This window comes from Chelonia mydas, chromosome 16 (assembly GCF_015237465.2).
Source record: "Chelonia mydas isolate rCheMyd1 chromosome 16, rCheMyd1.pri.v2, whole genome shotgun sequence".
In the NCBI taxonomy this organism is placed as follows: Eukaryota; Metazoa; Chordata; order Testudines; family Cheloniidae; genus Chelonia; species Chelonia mydas.
This window is the reverse complement of record NC_057857.1, coordinates 21,377,911-21,400,417: the sequence shown is the minus strand read 5'-3', so window position 1 is coordinate 21,400,417 and position 22,507 is coordinate 21,377,911. Positions and strand designations below refer to the sequence as shown.

At 49.2% G+C, this 22,507-nt stretch overlaps 1 protein-coding gene across 3 annotated transcripts in view; it reads left to right on the top strand.

Annotated features, from left to right (window-relative positions):
- Positions 1 to 19,175, top strand: part of LHX6 (LIM homeobox 6) — a 40,812-nt gene extending 21,637 nt beyond the window's left edge. For 2 of the 3 annotated variants that reach the window (XM_043530397.1, XM_037879850.2), the window contains exons 5-10: positions 3,126 to 3,346; positions 11,887 to 11,987; positions 12,081 to 12,176; positions 14,761 to 14,935; positions 16,863 to 16,966; positions 18,806 to 19,175. In XM_043530397.1, coding sequence (XP_043386332.1) covers positions 3,126 to 3,346; positions 11,887 to 11,987; positions 12,081 to 12,176; positions 14,761 to 14,935; positions 16,863 to 16,966; positions 18,806 to 18,826 — 718 coding nt within the window. In that variant the 3' untranslated portion in view covers positions 18,827 to 19,175. Of the gene's footprint in view, positions 1 to 3,125; positions 3,347 to 11,886; positions 11,988 to 12,080; positions 12,177 to 14,760; positions 14,936 to 16,862; positions 17,024 to 18,805 lie in introns of those variants that run through there. The other variant, XM_037879849.2, reaches the window with a different exon arrangement.
- Positions 19,176 to 22,507: the final 3,332 nt, after the last annotated feature.

Genomic DNA, 22,507 nt, shown 5'->3' with positions numbered 1-22,507 from the left:
TAACGCAGGGATTTAGATGGCCCATCTAGTCTTGTATCCTTTGTCTCCTGCTGATGCTTTAGGCAAAGGCAACAAAACTCACCCCAATAATATCTCTAGACTGTATATGAAGGAAACATTATCTGATATGAGAATAATTTCAGGACTGCCATTAACTCTGTTGTCACAAAGAATAGTCTGTTCCATCATTTCATTGCTGCTGGGTTTTTTTGGGGTGTGTTTTTTGGTTTTTGCACTTTGTTAAAGAACTATAAACATGCATTTAAAAGAAAAAAAATCAGAAGGAAAATGCAAACTGGACTTCACCGAGCTGGATTTAATGGTCCCCCAACAGGCTCCTGTTCTCTGGGGAGTTGAATGGGACATTTGTATATTAAGGATTTCACATTGATTCTCTCTTGTAAACTACAGAACCCTTAGCAAGCAACAGAGACTTGCACCCCTCAGGCATTATGGATGTCAATGGACGTTCTGGGTTCTGCATAAACTGAAGAATAGTCCTAGACGTACAGCAGAGAACACAGGGCACTTGGGGAACTTTTGTTGTCTTTTCAAGGACATAATATGAAATGACATTTTTGGCATACGTTAATCAACCAACTTTCTTCCTCTGTCAGTGAAAAGACTTTTATTTATAAATTAAAAAAAAAAGCAAATGATGTATATAATATTTGAAAAAAAATGGTTCCGTTCACTGGAATGGGGAAAACGGCTCTAATAAATGTCTAGGGCTGGCTGGAATACAATAATTCCATGTAGCTACAATTTTTGAGATTTCAAAATGTTGTTTCAGTGCAGACCTTCTGAAATTTTTCAAGAGAGACAGACTCCAGAAAAGCCAGTAATTGGAGTACTCAACTGGGATGTGGGAGACCCAGGGTTAAGTCTCCCACACCCCAGATGAGTGTCACGACCACTAGGCAATATGACTGTTCTGGGCTCTCTTTCTCCCCCTCCCCACCACAGGAATTCCATCTTGGGCCTGGGAAACCTTCCCAAGGAAACTTTAGCCCAAACGGATAAATTTTTTTGAAACATTTCAGTTTCAATAAAACCGGCTTATTTAGAAGGAAAAAAGTTGTCAACTATTTTTTTGACCAGCTTTACACATTTCCCATCCTAATGTCACGTTGACAAAGACCAAAATAAAAAGCCCACAGACTTGAAAGATGATTCATTTAACCACGTTACCTCAACTGCTTGTTTATGAATTTATCATCTGTTAGGCAATTGCCACAGACGGACTTTCAACTCTTATCCAAACGCCTGATCCAAAACCAGGGGTGGATCTTTCAGTTGATTTCAGTGGGCTTTCGATCAGACCTTTAATGCTATTTCTCTTCTGAGAAAAATTGTTCTTCTTAACCTCTGAGGCTAGGACAAGAAGCAATGGGCTTAAATTGCAGCAAGGGAGGTTTAGGTTGGACATTAGGAAAAACTTCCTAACTGTCAGGCTGGTTAAGCACTGGAATAAATTGCCTACGGAGGTTGTGGAATCTCCATTGTTGGAGATTTTAAAGAGCAGGTTGGACAAGTGCTTGTCAGGGATGGTCTAGATAATACTTACTCCTGCCATGAATGCAGGAGACTGGACTAGATGACCTCTTGAGGTCCCTTCCAGTCCTATGATTCTGCCTCTGAGTCTCTGACCCCAAGAGACCTATTGAGGTCACTACCTTGCCTGGCCCTTTTGCTTGGCTTTCACAGAGCTGGAACTTTCTAAATCTCACTAAACTGTTTGGATCTAATAATTCTAAGTGTTTCCTGAGACTGACTGTCACCGGAGCCCTGTGTGATAGTGTGCAGGATGGGTGACATCCAGGCCCGACTGGAGCCATGGGCAACCCCCCGTGACTTCCATGGGGTCAGCATTTCACCGTGGTGGTGGTGGTGGTGGGGAAGGTATTTTCCAAAACACTCTGCTTCATTCCCATTTATTTAAATGAGAGCAGAGTCGGGCCAACACCGAGTGCTTTGGGAATCCCCCGCTCCCAGCTGGTGGTACAGTCTATTCTGAATGCCAGATGCATTTGCCCTACTCGATCCCCCGGGACAGGGCTCTCAAAGCCTCCAACATTCCACCTTCTCTAGCTTCTGACCTGCTTCTCGGGTTCTTTGCAGTGAACATGGTGAAAGGTGCTGGCTTGGCACCTGGGGGATAAAGGACTCGCTCCCAGAACAGGGGTGGCCCAGGTAGTACCATAAATGCTGCCCCTCTCTGGCAGTGCACCTAAACCCTGACCAGGGGGGAGAATTCATTCTCCGTGGCCCATCCCTGGCCTCTCAGCTGAGATGGCCAGTGTCCATGGTGGACCTCGTCTCCCGGGGAGGGGGCTGAGATTTCTCGTGAATTCTTAACAGATGAATACACGTGGGGTTCTCTCATCTCTACTAATGGCTGTGGGACCCCAAAACAAATCTATCTCCTGGACCTTTGCTTTGGTTGGTTGGCTTAATGTAGCATGAACAGTTATTAGCTCAAGGATTTCTCTGACCCTGTTGCCCATGGCGTCTGGGCACTCCAGTGGCACAGTGCTGAGTGATAAGGCCTACGTCAGCGGTGAGACAATGTGGGGGAGGGAATATCTTTTATTGGACCAACTTCTGTAGGGGAGAGAGACAAGCCTTCGAGCTACACAGAGCTCTTCTTCGGGTCTGGCCTGGGTAAGCTCTCAGGCTTGTCTCTCTCCCCCACTGAAGTTGGCCCAATAAAAGGTATTGCACCTCCCCCCACCTTGTCCTGGGACTGTCACGGTGACAATAACGCTGCACACAGCTAGGTGAGTGGTGCTCACTCCAGTCCGTGTGCGGCTGGCCTGTATTTAGAGCCACCCCTTCCCAAGAATCCAGGGAGGCAGTAAGACACTGACCAGGAGTCAAGAGCCATGCCACTAACCTCCTGTGTGCAAGTCAGCTGGCCTCTCTGGGCATCGCTTTCCGCTCCCACCCTTCCTCTGGTTTGTTTAGAGCACGAGTTCTCTGAGGGAAGGACTGTCTCTGAGCCTCCGTCTGTGTGGCGTGTCGCACTGATGCTGGTGGGGCGTCATACAGATGAATGACAATCACGCTGCGGCAGCCTGTCTTAGTTCTCACCCTTTCTCTCTGTGTTTGTTTTTTTTTTCCAGTCGATTTGGTACAAAGTGTGCCCGCTGCGGCAGGCAGATCTATGCCAGCGACTGGGTAAGGAGAGCCCGCGGCAATGCCTACCATCTTGCCTGCTTTGCCTGCTTCTCCTGTAAAAGGCAGCTGTCTACTGGCGAGGAGTTTGGCCTGGTGGAAGAGAAAGTGCTGTGCCGGATTCACTATGACACAATGATAGAGAACCTCAAGCGAGCAGCTGAAAATGGTATGCAGACCCTCCGGGATACTCGCTGGCACCGCTCTCTCCTGAGAATGTCACCCTCCATGTTAGTAGAATGGCCGAATAAGCGGATTTTCCCCGCCTTCCCCTCCTGTTCCTTTACTAGGTAACTAAGCCATAGTGCTAGCCCATCTCTGTGTGCATTGGTGCTGGGGCCAGTTCAAACAGCCCGCTGCTGAACCCCCTGGGAGCGGGGGGTACTGCTGGACCCCCTGGGAGCGGGGGGAGCTGATGCACCCCCTGGCTTGAAGTGGTTTCCCTCATATACAGCCTTTGCAGTTTGGTTCATTGGTTCTCAGCACCCCCACTATACAAATTGTTCCAGCAACCCTGGCTGGATGAGGCTTACCTAGAAAGCTGGGCAGTCCAGATGGCAGCAAACACCAACCTCATCATCCCTGGTGGGCAAGTTCTCTGTGGGCAAAATTCCACCCTCAGATGCGTCCAGAGTGGACGGGGGCCTGTGTGTGCCCCAGGGCAGAGTTTGAGCCTTTGCTTTAGAGCCCTGGTGTTTTCCAGATTCTGCAGAGATGTGCCCACAGTCTCCACAGGGTTAAACCTCCCACTGGGGTGGCATGGCCAATTTAACCTATTTGTTTCCCACTAGCCTTGCTAGTCTCTGTACCCCCGGCAGTGCTGAGCTCCATCCAGCTGCTGCTGCTCTGGGTGAGAAGTGGCCGCCCCTTGCGAACAGCCGCCCCATGCTGTCTGCTGCCTCTTCTCCTGCCTTGGAGCCTCCCGCTGGTGCCGCTTTTCCCAACTGCCCTGGGGCTCTATCTGTGTGTAGGTGACATGTCTAGGTGCCACCTGGGAGCAAAACAATCCCTTTATTCTCCTCCTCCCTGGCCTTCTGATAGGAGGCCCGAGGCAGACGTTTCCCTAGGCTACCAGGATCCCAGCAGGATCCAAAGTGGTGACTGAGGTCCTGGAAGAGCCTTGAGGGGCCTAATCTGGCAAAGATTTCGTGGTAGCGCTAGGCAGGGGGGAGGGGTGGTGCTGTCATTCTCTCAGCACTGCTGCCCCCAAACGCACGGGAGGGCCTGGGCGCCTAGAGTTCTCTCTCAAGGAAATGGAGGCCCCAGTCTCGGCTTTGATTGGATGCGTTGTTGCTTGGGTTTGCTGGTCTCCCGTTGTAGCACGCGGGGCAGGAAGCAGTAGGGATTTTGAGTCGGTGAGTCATAAATCTAGAAGATGGGAAACCTGGCAGTCAGACCAAACATTCCCCTCATTTTCCACTGGCCCTGCCCTCCCACGGATCCCGCCACTTCCCAGTTGTGCTGGACTGCGTGCTGACCTTCCCCTTACTGTAAGCACAATTGGAGAGCGAGACAGCAAGGATCTGGTTTCTCAATCAAGTCCCACACCTCTCAGGGAGCAGCAGAGGTCAAATGCAAAACGGAGCAGCTCCCTTCCCCTTGAACTAATTCCAGCTCCCTCTTCCTGAGTGGCAACATTCAAATGGACACAGAAAGAACCCAACTGGCTGCGCTAATCGAACACAGGGCAGTGCGGGGCTGGACTGCACTCAGGGCTGGAGAGTGCTGGTGTTTATATTTTATACCAATAAAATACAGTAAGAACTGGCTGCTGGAAATGAACTAGGCAGCTGGACTGTGAGATGCCGGGGGCTGGGGTGGAAGAGGCTCTCGTGGGAATGGCGAAGTTCGGCGTGGATGATGTGGAGGAGCTGGCCATGTGGGGAGTCAATGAAAGGCCCAAGGGTTGAAAAGTTGGATTGTTTGAGCACCGTCCCTAGCTCTCGTGCATTACGCACAGCTGGTCGGTGGGTGACTTGGGATGTTTGGAGTCTGATGAAGTTCAGCGTTAGGATTTGGGTCCCTGGTGAGTTCACCTTGAAGTCAGCAAGTCTTGTGAGACGCTGCATTGTTACTGTGCCATGGGGCGAGCTGCTGAGGTGGCATATCCTGGGTTTTAAGCTGCATTGTGACTGTGCCATGGGCACGAGCCGAGTGTCAGGTGCAGGGACAATTTTACAGGTTATTGCCATTAAACCTAGTGTTGATTGAGCCATCTAAACTGCTTTCGAGCCAAAGTTTTTGGTGAAGGCTCTAGAATGCTTTGGAGAAGACGCAAGCTCACAACTCCAGAGAGAGCCTAGCACGGTCCTGCTTTTTTCCTCAGCTTCTCAGCTCGGTAAGAGCTGATGCACTGTTCCTTGGCTGGGCATTTTGGAGTGGGAGGGGCCGAGCTGTGCTTTGTTAGTGCCCAGCTGACAGACGTGTACATTACGTGTGCAAAAAACCAGTCTCAGACATTCTGGATCTATGCGGCATATCGAGGGTTAGGCGATAACGCAGCTATGTGAGAAAATACGGGCATATAATAGTTAGCATTTATACAGTGAGACAAAGAACACCATCCCTCTCGGGTGGCTGGGGAGAATTGCCCACAGCATTGTCTTCAGGTGGTGCTGCACATTGCAGTTATCATAAATAAGCCAGTAGTATTCTCACAGCCAAGGTCAGCCAGAAGCCATGTGTAACGCAATGGTGTGGATGCAGAAAGGCCGGTGGAAATGCCCTGGGAAAGCTAGCTAGATGTGAGGCCCATAACGTGAGCATCACAGTGTCCCTGGCCAATAGAATGGGTGGAGGTGAACAAGTGCTCATGCCATTACAAGGGATTTATTGTTAGTCAAGACGAAGACGGCAGGGGTCAGTGGCAGCATCTCTACCAGGGCCCTAGTGCCCCCAGGGAGCCCTGGCCAATCCCAGCAACTGCCTCTCCTGATGCTGAATCTGGGACTGTCCTCTCCTCTTGCCCCAGCATGAGAGCTGAGTGTCTGTCCCTGCAAACTGAGGCGTGTCCTGGTGCATGCTGAATGTTTGCTTTTGTTATTTGACTGCTTGTGTGGAGTGAGGTGTAGATGCCTGCAGAGTCATTGTGCTGCCAGCGAAATTGTCACTGGAGAAGACCTACCACCTGTGAAGATGGCCTTCTGAAAGGGGAGAAGGAAGGTCCCAGGAATCAGCAGGGTGCAGGAATTGCTTTGTGATCTGAATGCTCATTTGAAGCTAAACCCCTGCCATGAGGCCGACAGAACATTATTCCCATACAAATGGCTCAGAGGAGGTGCTGTCGGGTGCAGGGAGTCACATGAAGGTTTTCAAAACCCTGCTTGAGCCCTTCCAGGGTGCCACTGGACACAGACAGGTTGTGATAAAAGCTGGCTGTGAAAGCAGGTTGGTCAGTCTCATAGGGCACAGCAGCAGGCCCGTGGCCGGTGCTTGCAGAGCGTCTGACTCTGAACTGAGACGCCTTGAGAGCATTTCTGTTTCGCCTTCTGGCGAGCAATGGCCAGACCCCAGCTGTGTAAATGGCGCAGCCCCTTGACTTCAGTGGAGACTGACTCCTCAGAGGATCTGGCCCCAGGTATCTTATCTGTCGAGTTCTGTGCTGGCTCAGTCTGGTAGGTCTCCTCCAGCCGTGGCTGCAATCTCTGTACTGAGATGGAGAGACGCACTTGGGTCTTTCTGCATAGGTAAAGGTTTAATAGACCCTTTTGGGAGGAACGCTTCCCATGGTACGGTGCAGGTGGGTGAGTCGGGAATCATGGCCTACCCTTGCTCCTGTTTCCACACGTGGCCTCATGCAGCTGGCCTGTTTTTCTGAGGGATGGTGTTGGAGTTCTTGCCTGCTTATCAAAGCAGATTCATTTAGCTCAATTACGTGATTCAAACTGCATTGTGCTACAGTGGTTTTGAATGAAGCTTAATTTTCTCCTAGGGTGACGATTTCTCCTGGCCTGGGCAAAACCTTGGGGCCTCCCCAGTGCTGCAGAAACTAAGGCTATTCTGTGGGCTGCAGTTAGGCAGGAGACCAAAGGGCTAATGCTAACAAAGAGACTGTGTGGGAGAGCCGTGTGCAAGGATCGTTACTAGACTGGACTAGGAGTGATCAGGAGAGCTCACAGGGTGCTTGTTTCTTGCCTAGATCATGGACTCTCATATCTTTCCACCAAACTCTTGGAGCACAGAAGAGGCTGAGGAGAAAGGGGGAGGAGGGGAGAGAAGTTTAAATAAGAGAATTTCACATGGGGGAGCTAGTCTTGTCCCCAGTGCCTTCCCCTGCCATTTATTACCCTCTAATTAACATCAGAGCTCTCTGCAGATGAAAGCACTGCCGAAGTGCTAAGTACTGTTCTTATTTTTGTTTGCTGGGGAGGCCGGTGTGTGTTTAACTGGGGCGGATGTGCTGTTGAGGGATGTGAATGTGGTGCACCATCCTCGGCTGCATGTGGAAACGATTACCCCAAATGACATGAAAACAATCAGAGTGTGTTTACAAGGTTTAAGCAACGAGATGAAAACAAAATGTCAAATCCGCCTGGGAGGGTCCTGACTCTGGGATGCTTGTTTGCGGGACGTCAGTCCACATGGCAGACCGATGCCTGGGGTACAGTGCTGCTCTTAACAATGCGGGTGTGTTGCTGTGTCTGCTCGGATTAGCCCTTGGTGGGAAGGGGACTACAGGGGGAAGATGCCACTTGTCCTGACATGGGGATATTGAATGTTGTGATCCCCAGCCGGTGTGAATGGGTCGGCTCTCTGGCTAGCGTAAATGGCCATTGCTCTGTTGGAGTGGTTGGAGCTTCCCCAGTTTACACCAATTGAGATGCTGTCTCTCTCCTGCCACTTAGGCACAGGGTGGTTGCTCCCAAAGGGAGATCACACCAGCCATGCAGGGCAAGCAGCAGGAGGAAGCCCAGTGGCAGCTGGGCGGAGCGGCTGTGCCGCATGATTCTGCAGCTTAAAGCCAGCGTTTCCTGCACTGGAACCAAACAAGGAAACCTTGAGGAGAGGATGGGAAAGGTGTGGAGAGGAGCAACGTCTGGAGAATTGCAGAGGGCCACACATTTCCCCCACCCCAGTAATTACAAAGCAATTTCTTCTGCACATGAGGTTTTATGTATAAGAAAAATAAACAGATGTTGCTGAAGCCTGAATCCCATTCATCATCCTACAGGAACAAGTCAAACTGGCTGAGAAAGCCCTTCAGTGTGGGCCAAGACAATCACAGCCTGGTGCAGCCTACAAAGCAAACCACTCCTGGTGCAGGGAAGGGGGAGCTGCTGAACCCTCGCTTCAGGCACCCACCCAGTCTGAGCACGGCCAGCCCTAGCGTGTCTGAGGACCCTGGAGGGAGCCTTGCACTCAGGAATCACTTCGTAGAAGCAGGTCTTATAGTGGGTGCCATTTCCAGGACTTTGTGGAAGATGAAGGTTCTAATATTCCCCAGGGGCCTAACGTGACCTCATGCCCCAGGCCCACTCCCTAAAGCTCTTTGTGTCCAGGTGGGCGCTGGCAAGGCACAGCCTGGTTCTGTATTTCAGATGCAAACTGATTCTGGCTGAACGTGCATGAATCAAACGCACAATATCCTTTTCCTCTCCTGTTTTCCCCATTGCAGTGGTTTAGCTGCATATGTCCTGGGAAATACCCCACAGGAAAGCACCCCACAATTGCCGGGGAGGGCAGGGAACCCAGATGACCAACGCCACAGGTCTTATTCACTGCTCACTGTAGGAGTCCTAGATCCAGCCTCTAGGATTGAGGGGTTTACGTTCCACGCATGGGAGGAGGATTTGGGGGGTGGAAGTAGCTGGAAAGACCCCCCCACAAACTACTTACATGGCAGAAATAGTCTTTTTAGCTATGGAAACGACTAGTTTTAGCCAGAGAGCTAGTGCAGGGCAGGGGCAATGGATGGTGCGATTCCTGCGTGCTGGCAGGGTGAATGTCCTCCACTCCCACCCCACTTTACACTTCAGTGGGACTCGAGTGGTGTGTAAGTTTTATGCTGGGGAATTTCACCCTGAGACCCCCAAACAGGGACTCCTCTGCTGTGTAGCTGGGGACTTGGCTATCTGTCAGTAAAGCCACATCTCCTTCACGAGACACGCCCCAAGTGTTTCTTGGCACTCGCTTAACTCATTACAATGTTCAGGTTTCCAGGAGAGCTAACAAAGAGGACTTTTCCGACCCCAATTTTTTTTCTCCCCACTGAGCCTTCTTGTTGTGGTGGGTCCCACCTTAATCAGCAGAGCAGAACTACCAAAGTGATTCCAAAGGACTTTGCAAACTGAAAAGTTACAGTAGATACTGCCCGTGGATTGCAGTGGGGTAACGATTATACCTGAAGCAACAACCAGGAGTACTGGAACCTGCTCACTGATGGAGGGGATGTTGCCCAGGATTCAGGGTTTATCCTTCAGAAAGTGCCATGAGACCTTTATCCTCCCGCTGGACAGTCAGCAGGGAGGAGCGGAATGGCCCTTGCTGGAGTGTCGCAGCTGAAGGACAGCAGCTGTAGCCGGGCAGCACTTCTCCAGTACGGCACTGCAGGGTCACCACGGGGCATGCGTCTGGGGCTTGGTTCTGACTTTGAGCCACCCATAGTTTATCCCAGAGGTAAAAGTGCCAGCACCTGGGCCAGGCTGGCACAGTAGCTATAGGTACCGCAAGGGAGCAAAACATCCAGGGCCAGGCTAATCTCTGAATGACTTCCATGTGGCCTGGATTCAGTGCTCAGAGTCAAGAGTTTCGGAAGGTAGAGACCTGCTTCTGCTGTGCCTACTGATACCGGCTGGTATGGTATCTAAATGCTTGTCCTTGTTACTGTTCCCCCTTCCTCCCAGTTACCCGATACACCTACCTGTGCTGTGTCTTAATCAGACTGGGATCTCTTTAGGGCAGGGACTGCTTTTTATATTGTTTGTACAGCGCCTAGCACAACGGATCCTGATTGGGGTTCTTAGGCACTAGCCTTAGATAAATCAGAACTGTTCCTGGCGCTGGGGGAGATGGTGCAAAGACGCCTGCTGGTGCCAAGTTGAGATCATCAGTGCTAAGTGGTGTCGCTCTGTTGGGAACTTGCCAGCCCATACAAAGTTGGTGCAGGAGTTATTCAAACTATTTAGTGCCAACATTAATGTTGCAGGCTGACTACATGACGGGACATGACAAAGGTATACAAAATCATGGGTAGTATGGAGAAAGTGAACAAGGAAGTGTTATTTACCCCTGCACTTAACACAAGAACCAGGTGGTCACCTGATAAAATTAATAGGCAGCAGGTTTCAAACAAACATAAGGAAGTATTTCTTCACACGACGCACAGTCAACCTGTGGAACTCATTGCCGGGGTTGTTTTGAAGGCCAAAAATATAACCGGGTTCAAAAAGGAACTAGGTAAGTTCATGGAGGATAGATCTATCAATGGCTATTAGCCTAGATGGACAGGGACACAACACCATGCTCTGGGTGTCCTTAAGACTCTGACTGACAGATGCTGGGACCGGATAACAGGGGATTATTGCCCTGTTCTGTTCATTACCTCTGGGGCACCTGGCATTGGCCACTGTGGGAAGACAGGATCCTGGGCTAGATGGACCATTGGTCTGACTCAGGATGTCCGCTCTTATGTTAGGGGACTGAGGTTCAGTTCCCTGCTCCTCCACAGATTGCGTGTGACCTTGGGCAAGTAACTTCGTGTCTCTGTGCCCTCCATCCCCCTCTGTACGGTGGGGATAACAGCCCTGGCAGGTTGTTGGGAGGATAAATCCTGTGAGGTGCTTGGCAATAGGGGCCACGTTTCAGAGAGATGTTAATCAACCACTCTTCACTCCTCTGTGAGGAGAGGACCTGCCTTGCTAACGTCCCTGGCAGGATGCTGCTTCGAGACCTGATTGAACCACAGAACTTCATATTCCTCAAAAGGAAACACCCGGCACCTGCTGGAAGGGAAATGTCTCCCCCTGGCTGTAGATTGCAGCTGGTGCTTGTGCTAATTGCCAGCCACGATCAGTAGCTAACGCAGGACTCAGCTTTGCAAGCTCATGATTTCTGCACATTTTAAACCCCCGGGGGTGGGGGAATCCTGTCCCCTTGTGAGGCCTTGCAGGGGAGCCAAAACCCAGGGTGGGGGACGTGGGAGCAGGCAGGAAGTGCACAGCCCTGGTATGCCAGGGAACCCAGCTCTGCGGGGGCTTCCGGTGCGAGGCTGGGCAACAGGGTCTGTGTTGCTTGGGGCAGATCTAGAGGTGCAGTGACTGCTCCAGCCCTGATTCTTTCTCTTTCCCACGCTCCTCCTGATTTCCCCAGCTTGGGCTGTGCATCGAGGTCAGGGCCTGATCCTGCAGTCGGGCCAAGCTCCTATGCTCTGCAGTGGGAGCTGACTTGAATAATGGGGCACTGCGTCAGGTCCCGGGGGGTTGAATCACTTTGCATGACCTAAAATAACTAGTAGCCCAAATCCCGTCAACCCAGAACTCTCCCTTACTGGGCAAGCTCCTGTTTTCAGTGACCTCCCCAGACAGTCCTATGGGGAGGGGGTTAATTCTGCTCCGTCTGTATGAGAAAATCCCCTTCTCTTAGACGACTGGTTCTGGGTTCCTGTAAGTGGGCTCTAAGTGGCATTCCACCATGTACAGCAACCGCATGTGCAAACAGACTGAGCCACAAACCGTAGAGATGTGTGCTCAGAACTGTCCTCTCTCCCTGTAGGCAATGGGATCACACTAGAAGGAGCGGTCCCGTCTGAGCAAGACAGCCAACCCAAACCAGCAAAGAGAGCGCGGACATCCTTCACCGCGGAGCAGCTGCAGGTAAAGTGGCCTTGGCGTGGGGTTCTGCCTGGAGTAGGGTTACGTTGCTGGATGAGTCCAGGTGACTGTTCTCCCTGTGTCCATCTGCCCTAGGTCATGCAGGCCCAGTTTGCTCAGGATAACAACCCAGATGCACAGACCCTTCAGAAACTGGCAGATATGACAGGACTTAGTAGGAGAGTCATTCAGGTAAGGGTCGCGGGAGAAGCTCTGCTCTTCTGATGCTTTGCAGTGTTACTTAGTGCCACGCTGTACTGGGGATTTTGCCATATTGGGATTCATGGGAATCACTAGCCTAAATCTCCACAGTCGTCTTACGCATGGTAGGAGTGACCATCACTGAGTCACTGCCAGGAACTGCCACGCTGGGTTAGCTGGATCTAGCAAGTGCTGGCTCCAAGGTGCATGTGTTTGATTGCAGAGTCCGTTAATTGTACCAGCGCTGTTCTTCCCCCCCCCCCCCCCCCATTTCCCACTCTTTCCTCCCCTTTCGCTTCTCTTCTTTTTTCTTTTCAAATTTGTATAATCAAAGAAGTCTAGCTCCAAGCCAGTGCAAATACATTAAAGGGGGGGAGCTGCTTTTAATACTTGCACCAGCCACTTTACCTTGTCATTGAAAATCAGTCCAGACAACCAAGAACAGACACTCCTCAATACGAAGAAACTTTAGCTGTTCAATGCATTTCATTGAATAGAATGATAGCAAGGAGCAGCCCAGGTGAAACATTGGAAAACATTAAGGGTGAGGTTTTCAAATGAACGTGGGAGGGACTTCAACAGCCATGAGGAAAATATGTAAGGAAATTGCAGAAGCCATCACAGTGAGGGTGCACTGTATATATTGTGCAGCAAGGCAGTGACGGTAATAATGATAGAGAGTAAGATAGAAATGCTGCCCAGTGGGTAGAGCACAGGAGCTGGATTCTGTTCCTGGCTGTGATACTGTGGTGGGTGACCTTGAGCAAGTCACTTCACTGCTATGTGCCTCAGTTTCCCTATCTGTAAAATGGAGATGATGGCATTGACATCCTTTATAAGCACTTTGAGATCTATGGATGAAAAGCTCTATATACCAGCTAAGTACTAGTATTACCTATGCAAGCAGTAAGTACAGTTCCTGTAGGAATCTCACCTTGAACATCCTGTCCCTCTTGTGCATTTATATTCTCAGCTTTAATGTTTTACTGACATATTTTTGCATGTAAGAAAAACCTGAAAGTCTAAAACAAACCTGCGACTTTCATCCATGTTTGCCTGGCCAAAGGCAAATTTAAATGTCCAGTAGGATGAAATCTAGCTCAAACCTCAGTTACAGGGCTCTTTAATAACCCCAAGACCAATAATAAGTTTCTATCGACCAAGTGGACTATGCATTGGGCAATTGCATGTGCAGATTTTTTTTTCTAAAAAAGGACCTTTCATCAGGAAACAATTTGTCAAGCATAATCCTGTGTGAAACACTTATGTTTGTTTCCTTCTCTGTGATCCAATATCCACATTCTCCACCAAAGAGAGAGGGTTTCTCAGAGTCATGGAACATTTGTACTCTGACCTACCTCTGAAAAAAATTTAAAAAGGAAGAAATAAAATTAATACTTTAGCACTTTTTAAAAAATGGCCATTCACGTGTATCTTACTGTAGCAGAAAAAGCAGGATTCAGCATCCTAACTACAGCCAGAGGTTACTGGGTGTTGTTTTAATCCAAGCAATGAGATACACACCCACTGGCTTCATTGGACCGGTCTGTACTGCCTGGCTGTCTCCACTGCAGAGTTAACCCAGGCATTGCCCCAGTGCCTCCCCCCGCATTCAGACTCAAGCTTTGTGTGGGTGTGAGGCTTTCAGTCACAATGGTAACTCACTCGCTTTGCAGTGAAGCACTTAAGTATGATAGTCCTCCAAAGCCTTCCCACAATTCTCCCTGTGTGCCCAGAAAGACAAGAAGACAGGTTTCCCCCTGACTCACTGGGGAGGATTCATAGAGTGGCTCAGCTTGCTGCAGCACAAAGGACTCTGGGATGCGCCCCCAGAAGTTCGAGGGGGACACACAGGTGAGTGCAGCGCCAGGGAGGCCGCTAAACTCAGGCAGGGCTAGGCTAACCCGGGAGCTCAGATGTTCGTGCCAATCGCCCACGTTCACTCTGCAGTGAAGAGACACACACAACGTCCCATCTCAGCATGCACTGGACTCCGTGTGAAACCCGGGGTGGACCCTTGGCAAAGGGGAACGTCTTTTTATTTGATTGTTCCAAAGTCCTGGTCAGGAACATGGTAGGGGAATTTCCCGAGATGTTACAATATTGCTACCAAGTGCTTCCACTGAGCTTGGTTCTGAGCACTGAAAGACCAAGATAACAGTTGGTAGCTCTCCATTAAAAACGGGTGGATTTTAAGGTCGGAGGAGACCTTTTATGATCATCTAGTCTGACCTCCTGTATAACACAGGCCATGAAATTTCACCCAGTGATTCCAGCATCAAGCCCAACAGGTTCTTCATTGCATTAAAGCTGGATTGTGTCATTTCATGAGCCAAGGCAAATTAATAGTAAAAATGCAGCCAAAGAGCCCTGACGCTCATGCTTCACGGCGTTGAAACTTCTGCTCTAACATATAAAATAAAGGCGGCGAGGCCAGCACAGCGTGGTGGTGGGAAGATTTCCCCATGCACAGAATTCCAAGGAAGCCCCAGGTCTGTTGTGGTCTCTGTGATCGATCAAATCTCAGTGCAGATCTCGCTTGACCCAAATGGTTTGGTTTCTGTTGGCGTTGCAGGTTTGGTTTCAAAACTGCAGAGCACGCCATAAAAAGCACACACCTCAGCACACGGTGCCGCCTTCTGGAGCCCCCCAGTCCCGGATCCCTTCGTCGCTCTCTGATGACATCCACTACTCTCCCTTTAGCAGCCCCGAGAGGGCCAGGATGGTAACCCTGCACGGATACATAGAGAGTAAGTGTCAACCACACCACGTGGTGTAGTGTACGTGGCGGGGGCAGAAAGGGAGATGGGCCTGCTGGGTAGGCTTGCAGGTGTCCGGTTTTTGACCAGAACGCCCAGTTGAAAAGGGACCCTAGTGGCGTCGGTCAGCACCTCTGATCAGGCTGTTGCAAGTTGGCGGTCCTGCGGGTCTAAGACAGGCTAGTCCCTACATGTCCTGGCCCCGGGCTGCGCCCTGGAAGTGGCCAGCAGGTCTGGCTCCTAGGCGGGGGGCGGGGTCCACGCCCCGAGCACCGGCTCTGCACTCCCATTGGCCGGGAACCATGGCCAATGGGAGCTGGGGGCGGTGCCTGCAGGTGAGAGCAGCATGCGGAGCCTCCTGCCACCCCCACCACCCCCAGAGCCGGACCTGCTGCTGGCCGCTTCTGGGGCACAGGCAGCGCGGAGCCAGGACAGGCAGGGAGCCTGGCTTAGCCCTACTGTGCCACTGACTGGGAGCCGCCCAAGGTAAGCCTGTGTCCCAACCCTGAGCCCCGCCCCCAACCTGGGGCTCCCTCCTCCACCCCAAACCCCTCATCCCCGGCCCCACACCCCAGAGCCTGCACCCCCAGCTTGAGCCTGCACTCCCCCACACACCCCAGCCTGGAGCTTCCTCCTGCACTCCAAACCCCTCAGCCACAGCGTGGAGCACCCTCCTGCACCCCAAACCCCTCATCTCTGGCTCCACACCAGAGCCCGCACCCCCAGCCGGAGCCCTCACCCTGTCCTGCATCCCAATCCCCTGCCTCAGCCCGGAGCTCCCTCTTGCACCCTGAACTCCTCATTTCTGACCCCCAGTTAGAGCCCTCACCACCTCCCCAACCCCCTGGGCCAGCCCAATGAAAAATGAGTGAGTGAGGGTGGGGAGAGTGAGTAACAGAGAGAGGGGGGATGGAGTGAGTGGGGGTGGGGCCTCGGAGGAGGGGTGGGGCAAGGGTTCGGTTTTGGGCAAGTAGAAAGTTGGCAACCCTGCTGCTGGGGAAAGTAAGGGCTTTGTAGCAAGAGAAGCTCTGTTCAAAGAAGTTAATGGTGCCATTGCATAGATATCTGCCATCAAGAACTTCCTTGTGAATGTACAGTGCACAAATGGTGCAGATACTCTTCTTTGCAGGGTCTGACGTCTTATTAATTGTGGACCATGGTCAGGGGAGCGCCTGATTCCCTATAGAGAAAAGGCCCCTGGAAAAACTCTCTGGCCTTTGGAGCTTTCTGAAGGGTCTATTCAGCCGAGCAGACCAAAGAGCTTAATGCCAGCTGTGATGGAGAGAATCAGAGAGGTGGAGAAAGGAATGGATAAAGGAGAAGTCCTAGTTATGGTCTTTCAATAGAATCAGTCATCCTCAGCTGAGGTCATTGTATTGGCTTCACGTTGTTGGTCATTATTCCTCCTTCCATTTTCCTTGTAAACTGGGGATGATGGCTAATGACCGTGTAGTTATTACTTAATTTGGAGATTGAGTGGTCTTGTTCCCATAAATGGGATCAGAAGTTTTCTTCCTATCATTCTAAGTGCTGATTAATCATTTGTGAATGGTGGGTCCCAGAACACCCACTTCATTAATGGGCTGCTCACGTGGGTGCAATGACTACACTGGATCATTTTGCTTTTAAGAAAATCTGAAGGTTTTCTCCCCTCTCTCTTGGTCCATATGCACCTTGATAGAAGCTAATTTTTGTGAAGCATCAGTGTGCTGGAAACAAAGCAAGGATGTCCGAGTTACTCTTCCTGGACTTTCCTCCTCCTGCTCAGTCCGGATCAATGTCTTGCTCAGGATCCTGGCTGCCTAGCCTAGAGGGGGGTGTGTGTGTTATTTATAGCATAATGGCAACTAATTTAGTTCTGGCACAAAGAATAATTGATTGAAGGTCACAGAGGCTGAAGCCCTCTTCTCATTCGCAGGTCAGGTACAGTGTGGGCAAGTGCACTGTAGACTTCCCTACACTGCTCCACCAGTGCACCTCAAAGCAGACATGGAAGGACCACTATCTAATAGGGGTGAGAAGGTAAATGTAGTCCCTGTTCCAGGCGTGGAGTCCAAGCATTAATTGCAGTAAAGTTGTGTATAATATAATTGCCACAGCCTCGTGCTGCCTGTTGTCAGATGAAAGCTATTTCCTGGTGCCACCAACATCCCTCCTTCATCCAAATATCTCCCCAGCTGCTATCAGCTCATCCCTACTGTTCCCATGGCTGGTGACCCTGGATTTACTCACCAACCACTGACAAAATGTCCTTCGTCCGTATGTCGTTCAGCGCCTGGTGTTCTCGTGATGTGTTGGGCTGTTGCACTTAGACTTATTGAAGTATTTTGATTCATCCTGCCTCATCCACCATCACCCATTTGTTTGGTCTCTTCCCTTCCCGTGTAGTAATGAGCATTTTCTGATGCTTCATTACCCAGCTTTCCATGTGGTTTGTGGTGAATGGGCATTCACGTTAACTCTGAGTAGAGAAGGCCTTTGCCATCCACCACCTTTCAGTTTTCCATGAGTTAACATGAAAGAGAAACGCTCCTGGAGACTCTGGCATCACTAAAAAAACCCTCCTACCCTAAATACTAGGCTACTGTGTCTCGAAACAATAACAGAAAACTACTGGGTATGAACCAGTGTGGTTCAACTGAACACTGACCATGTCCGGTGAGTGGCTTACTGTTCAAATAAACATTTTACCTCCTGCCAAGAATTTCAAAAATGCGTCTAAAATTAGGCTCCTAAGCTTTATTTAGGCAATTCAATGGTGGGTTGATTTTCAAAAGCCTGGGGTGTTCACTCCCGTTGGTTTCAGCTTTCAGCACCCGTTTCTGAAGACATTGAGCTCTGTCCTTTCTAAGCATTCAGTATTTTGTTTGGCAGCCCTGGATTATCAAACTCTTTGAGAAACAGTTCTGATGCCCTGACACACGCAAACCCTACTCATACAGGTAGTGCAACTGGTTTCAGTTAAACTACTTGCCACTTAAACTACTTGCTTAAGAAATGTCTCAGGATCAGATGCTGAGGGTACAGGGCTGTCCCAAATGCTACTCACCGTGTTAAAACAGTCACTCTGAAGTGATGTAGCCCCGTTGGTCCCAGGATATTAGAAAGACCAGGTGGGTGAGGTAATATTTTTTTTAGTTGGTTCAATAAAAGCTATTACCTCCCCCACCGTGTCACCTCCCCCACCGTGTCACTTTAAAGTGGTGTCTTTTTCCAAACATGTGATTTGTAATAGGATTCAACTGATAATTAGAAATGAGGGAGGAGCCTACACAAATAAACCTAGGGCCCTGTTTCCATTTGCAGTGAAGAGAAGCATGTGTGCGCTCACCCAGATTGTACTGTCAGGCCAGGCTGCTCTGTTGTTGTGAGTAGATAGACTAAAAACAAATTGGTTAAAGTCCTGATCTTATTCTTCAAAAACAAAACAAAACACCTCAGTGACTGGCTGTATGAGAGGCTACCATAGAGCAACCAAAATAACTGCTGACATAAAGTTTGCATAAGGTGTACTATGATTGAAAAGCTAAAGATCTGCCCTTGGTGTAAAGCTCATTTTAAAAGAAGGCTGCTATTAACATATTCCCATAATCTCCTGTTCCTAACTACTGATCTACACAAGACAACTCTTCTTTCAGGAAGTGGCTTTATTCTGTAGAAAGGGTCACTAAAGCTTAAGTTCAAACCATGTTTTTAGTTTTTAAAAAAGGTTGGTTGATGGGGGAAAATCCTTGATTGCATGAGCCTCTGGTTTCCAGCTGGGAAACACGCCTGCAACTGCTCCCTGAAGACATGTTTCTCTTGAGGCGTTGGCTTGTCTTTGAAAGTAGCCTAACTCTCCATTAACGTTTTTCCCGCTAGGTCATCCTATTTCAATATTGACGGCGCGAACGCTTCCTCATCTGTCCATAGCGTTCCCACCACCGCTGACCCTCAGCCGCTGAAACACGGTGTTCAGTCGAAGGCAGTTCTGATCAGTCATGCAGAAGAAACTCAATTCAGCATTCTGTTTGCACCGACAGCATCTGACAGCCAATGTTCTTGCCTCCCAGCAGCACTGCCAACAGTCATGGTTTTTGCTTGTTTCTTGTGGACCTGCAGAATGACAATGAGCCTCAAAGGCACTGCCATGCACAGCCCAAGTTAGTGACCCTACTGCACTTTCACTGTTGCTTCCAGCGTCCTGAAACAGGAAAAGATCATTACATGCTGAGCCCAAGGTGGTATTGATTATTACCTAACAATACAAAGAAAGGAGGGAGCAAAGTACTTGGGCCTGATTCTGACTTGCCCCAGTGTAACACTGTTGGTTCCATTAGGTTACGCCTGATGTACATTACTGTAAATGAGATCTGGATCAGGCCCGTTAGCTCAGCCACTTAGCACTCATTTGAGCCAAATTCACCACTGGTTGCAACTCTACTGAAGTTAATAGAATTATGCCAGCCAGAAATATGGCCCTTCATCTTCAAAGAGATTTAGAACCACTAATCCATTAACTCTCCCTGCGAGGTAGGTAAGTAAATCTCTTTCTCCCCAATTTACAGGTGGGAAAACTGAGACAGAGGCTGATGACTTCCCCAGGCTCACAAAGGGAGTGGGTATCACGGCCATGATTAGTGCTCAGAGGTTCCTGACTATCATTCCTGCCCTCAGTGTGTTAGAGACACATCCATCCCAAGGACCATCAGCCACATCTTTTGTTTCCCGGCAGCCTTTTCCTTGGAGCCATTTCTCACCCCTGAATGAGTGATCCCAGGAGTGTATCTGCACCAGACTGCTGGCCACTGTGCCCACTGGGGTTAGGAAACAATACATTTCACAACTAAAATTCCAGATCAAAGTTGTGTCTTAAATACACAGGGCTTGATTCACTCTGACACAGACCCCAGCAGAAGAACCCTAGCAGCAAAAGTTTAGCCAGTGAGAATGGTCACAAGGGCTCTGTACACCAGTGCTCCACAGATGTTGTAGCTAGCCTACATCCAAACAAAAACGGGCACTGTCCCACAGGAGAGTGGGTAGGATTCAGCATATCCCTTACGCAGCCTCCACTAGCTGGACTCCTCTGGTGGCCCGGCAGCTAGTTAAAGCTGTCCCTACTTGGTGGAATTCCTGGTGGCGGGATTCCTGTGAATCAGCCCCCAGCGCTCATCAGCCTCTGCTGGCCCCAGGGGTTCAGTTCCTGCTCCCTTGCCCCAGTGGTGCGTGAATTAAGCCTGTAACTTCTAAGAGATCACTTTACATCTTTTGCTTTACATTTTCAATATAGTGAGAGTGACACTAACTAGTTTAAACTGCACACAGGGGGCCAGTAGGAACAAGCGATGGCTGAGCTCATGCAGCAGGCAAGAACAGCATGTGTTTTTTTGTTTTTTTGTTTTTTTTTAAACGGGCCATGCTGCTAGATCTGGCAGCTTCTTTTTCATGAATACCTCGGTCTTTGTTGTACCCCATTTCCGGTGTTTCACGGCTACTCCTGGCTAATGCTCATTGAGGTGAGAGCACAATGCTCTGACTAGGCCACAATTCAAAATGACAGCTCAGAAAGGGCCAGGCTGTAGAGCGCTCACCCCGTTCTGGTGAGTGCTTACTCTCACGAGCAGTCGCATTGCAACCACTGAGTAAGGGCTCAACAACCCGGTCCCGAGCCAGGAAAGAAACACTGCAAAGATCCTTCCTAGATAGTAATAATAAAAGGTAAACAATATTTGAAACTAGTAGTTGGTCCCTAACAAAATCTCTCTCCTGTGAGTGCTCCAGCCAACCTTGCTGGTGAGATTTGAAGGCAGCTTTTCCAAGAATGTGAGGTCCTAATGTGACCCATCAGTGTGTGAGACCTGTCCCTCTCTGTGCCTGATCCACAGAGCCTGAGTCCACCAGCTATACAACCTGACTTTATAGCTCAAGCTGCAGAGACTCCTGCTTTTAGCTCTGGAGGTCCCTGGTTCAATTTCCAGTTTCAGTCAAGATGGCGGCCATCACGCTACCATTAGGCAATGAGTATTTCCAGCACTGCAGCACCTTTCCTAGTTGTACCCTGTTATCTCACTGTAACAAAGCTTTCTGGGCATGTGGGTCTAGCTCATTGCGAGGTGGTGTTCACCAAAGTAACTTTGTAAAGTAAATTGCATAATGAGCAGATATGGACTTCTGTTGAGGTGAACATCAAGATCTATTGATCGGAGAAGTAACTGAGCAAAAACACATCTTGAGATTTGCTGAATTTACAAGTCAATATGTCTCGTTGCAGATATTTATCGTTATGATAATTCAGCTAGGCCAACTGTACCCAACAGCTAGACGTTGTAGCCACACTTTAACATTTGAAAGGGCAGATGAAGTTAGAAGTCCATAAAATACTATTATTCACCTCCTGAAAGATTAATAATAGTTTCCATTGAATTCAACCATCATGAGACTGGTGTCTACCCATCTGCATCTGTGATCTGATTGATTAATGTTGTTCCAGAACTCAGTATTATTGCCCCTTTGAGGAGATGAGTGAAAACAGATGCAAATTTTTACCAGTCAACAATCAGCCAGGTTTTTGTATTAACAACGAGCGAGAGAACGGCAACAGCTGAGCGTTCAGATTGTTGGTATGTGTCACAGCGAGCTGCAGTGAATTGGTCTGTGTCCACATGAAATGGCATCGATGGTGACATGCTGCTTGGAAGGGCCACTTTCTCCCCCATCTCTGCTTGCTCATGCTAATGAATGTTTTGTTATGGAACTAGTGTAATACAGTAATGGGTAGATGTTCAGTTTAAGATGGTGAAGGTGAGACTCCAGACTGTAACTTGACCCCACGTGCCATGGTAACTGAGATTTCCACAACACGGTTTTATTGAGGGAGACAAAGGTTTGGTGCATTTCTGTCTCAGCAGCATTATGAGCGGGAGACTGCGGAATATGTCTGCTAAACAACTACTTAGTTACTGATCAAATTTGACTTGTAATACGTACTGTACATCAAAGTTCTTTTAACTGTTACCACTGACAGGATCAGAATGCAAAGCACAGGGCTAATGTGTAGACATTTCTGACCAAATATATATCGTGTAAGTGGAGTCACCACTAGCTGTGTAGAGAGTATTGCACTGTACAACTCATGCTCAAGGAAGATCTCTTCAGTAAGTAGCCACAGCAGCTTTGCAGAAATCAGACTCTGACGTATTAAGCCCAAATTGTTTGGAAGAACTGGAAGCAATTCAGCTTGTGCAGTTTTAGAGCTAACTATTGTGTATGGAAAATACTCAACTGTACCAAGAATGTAAGAAATACTCTAATTTATTCAATACTTTGTTTCACAATGCATTTCACATTGACTGTTGCCATTGAACAAACCTTATCTCAGGTCATTCACATTCATCTCCTGTCTATAGATTTTTTTTTTTTTTTAAATCCTTCTCATTTACTTAGGTTATTCAATAATTGCCAAATGGGTTACGGTGCAGTGCTGCAGACTCTGTGTATTACAATATTCCAATGGCTATTTACAAAAAATGTTATAGACCCACCCAATGAGGTTAGCCAGTGAAAGATGAACTTTCCACTAGA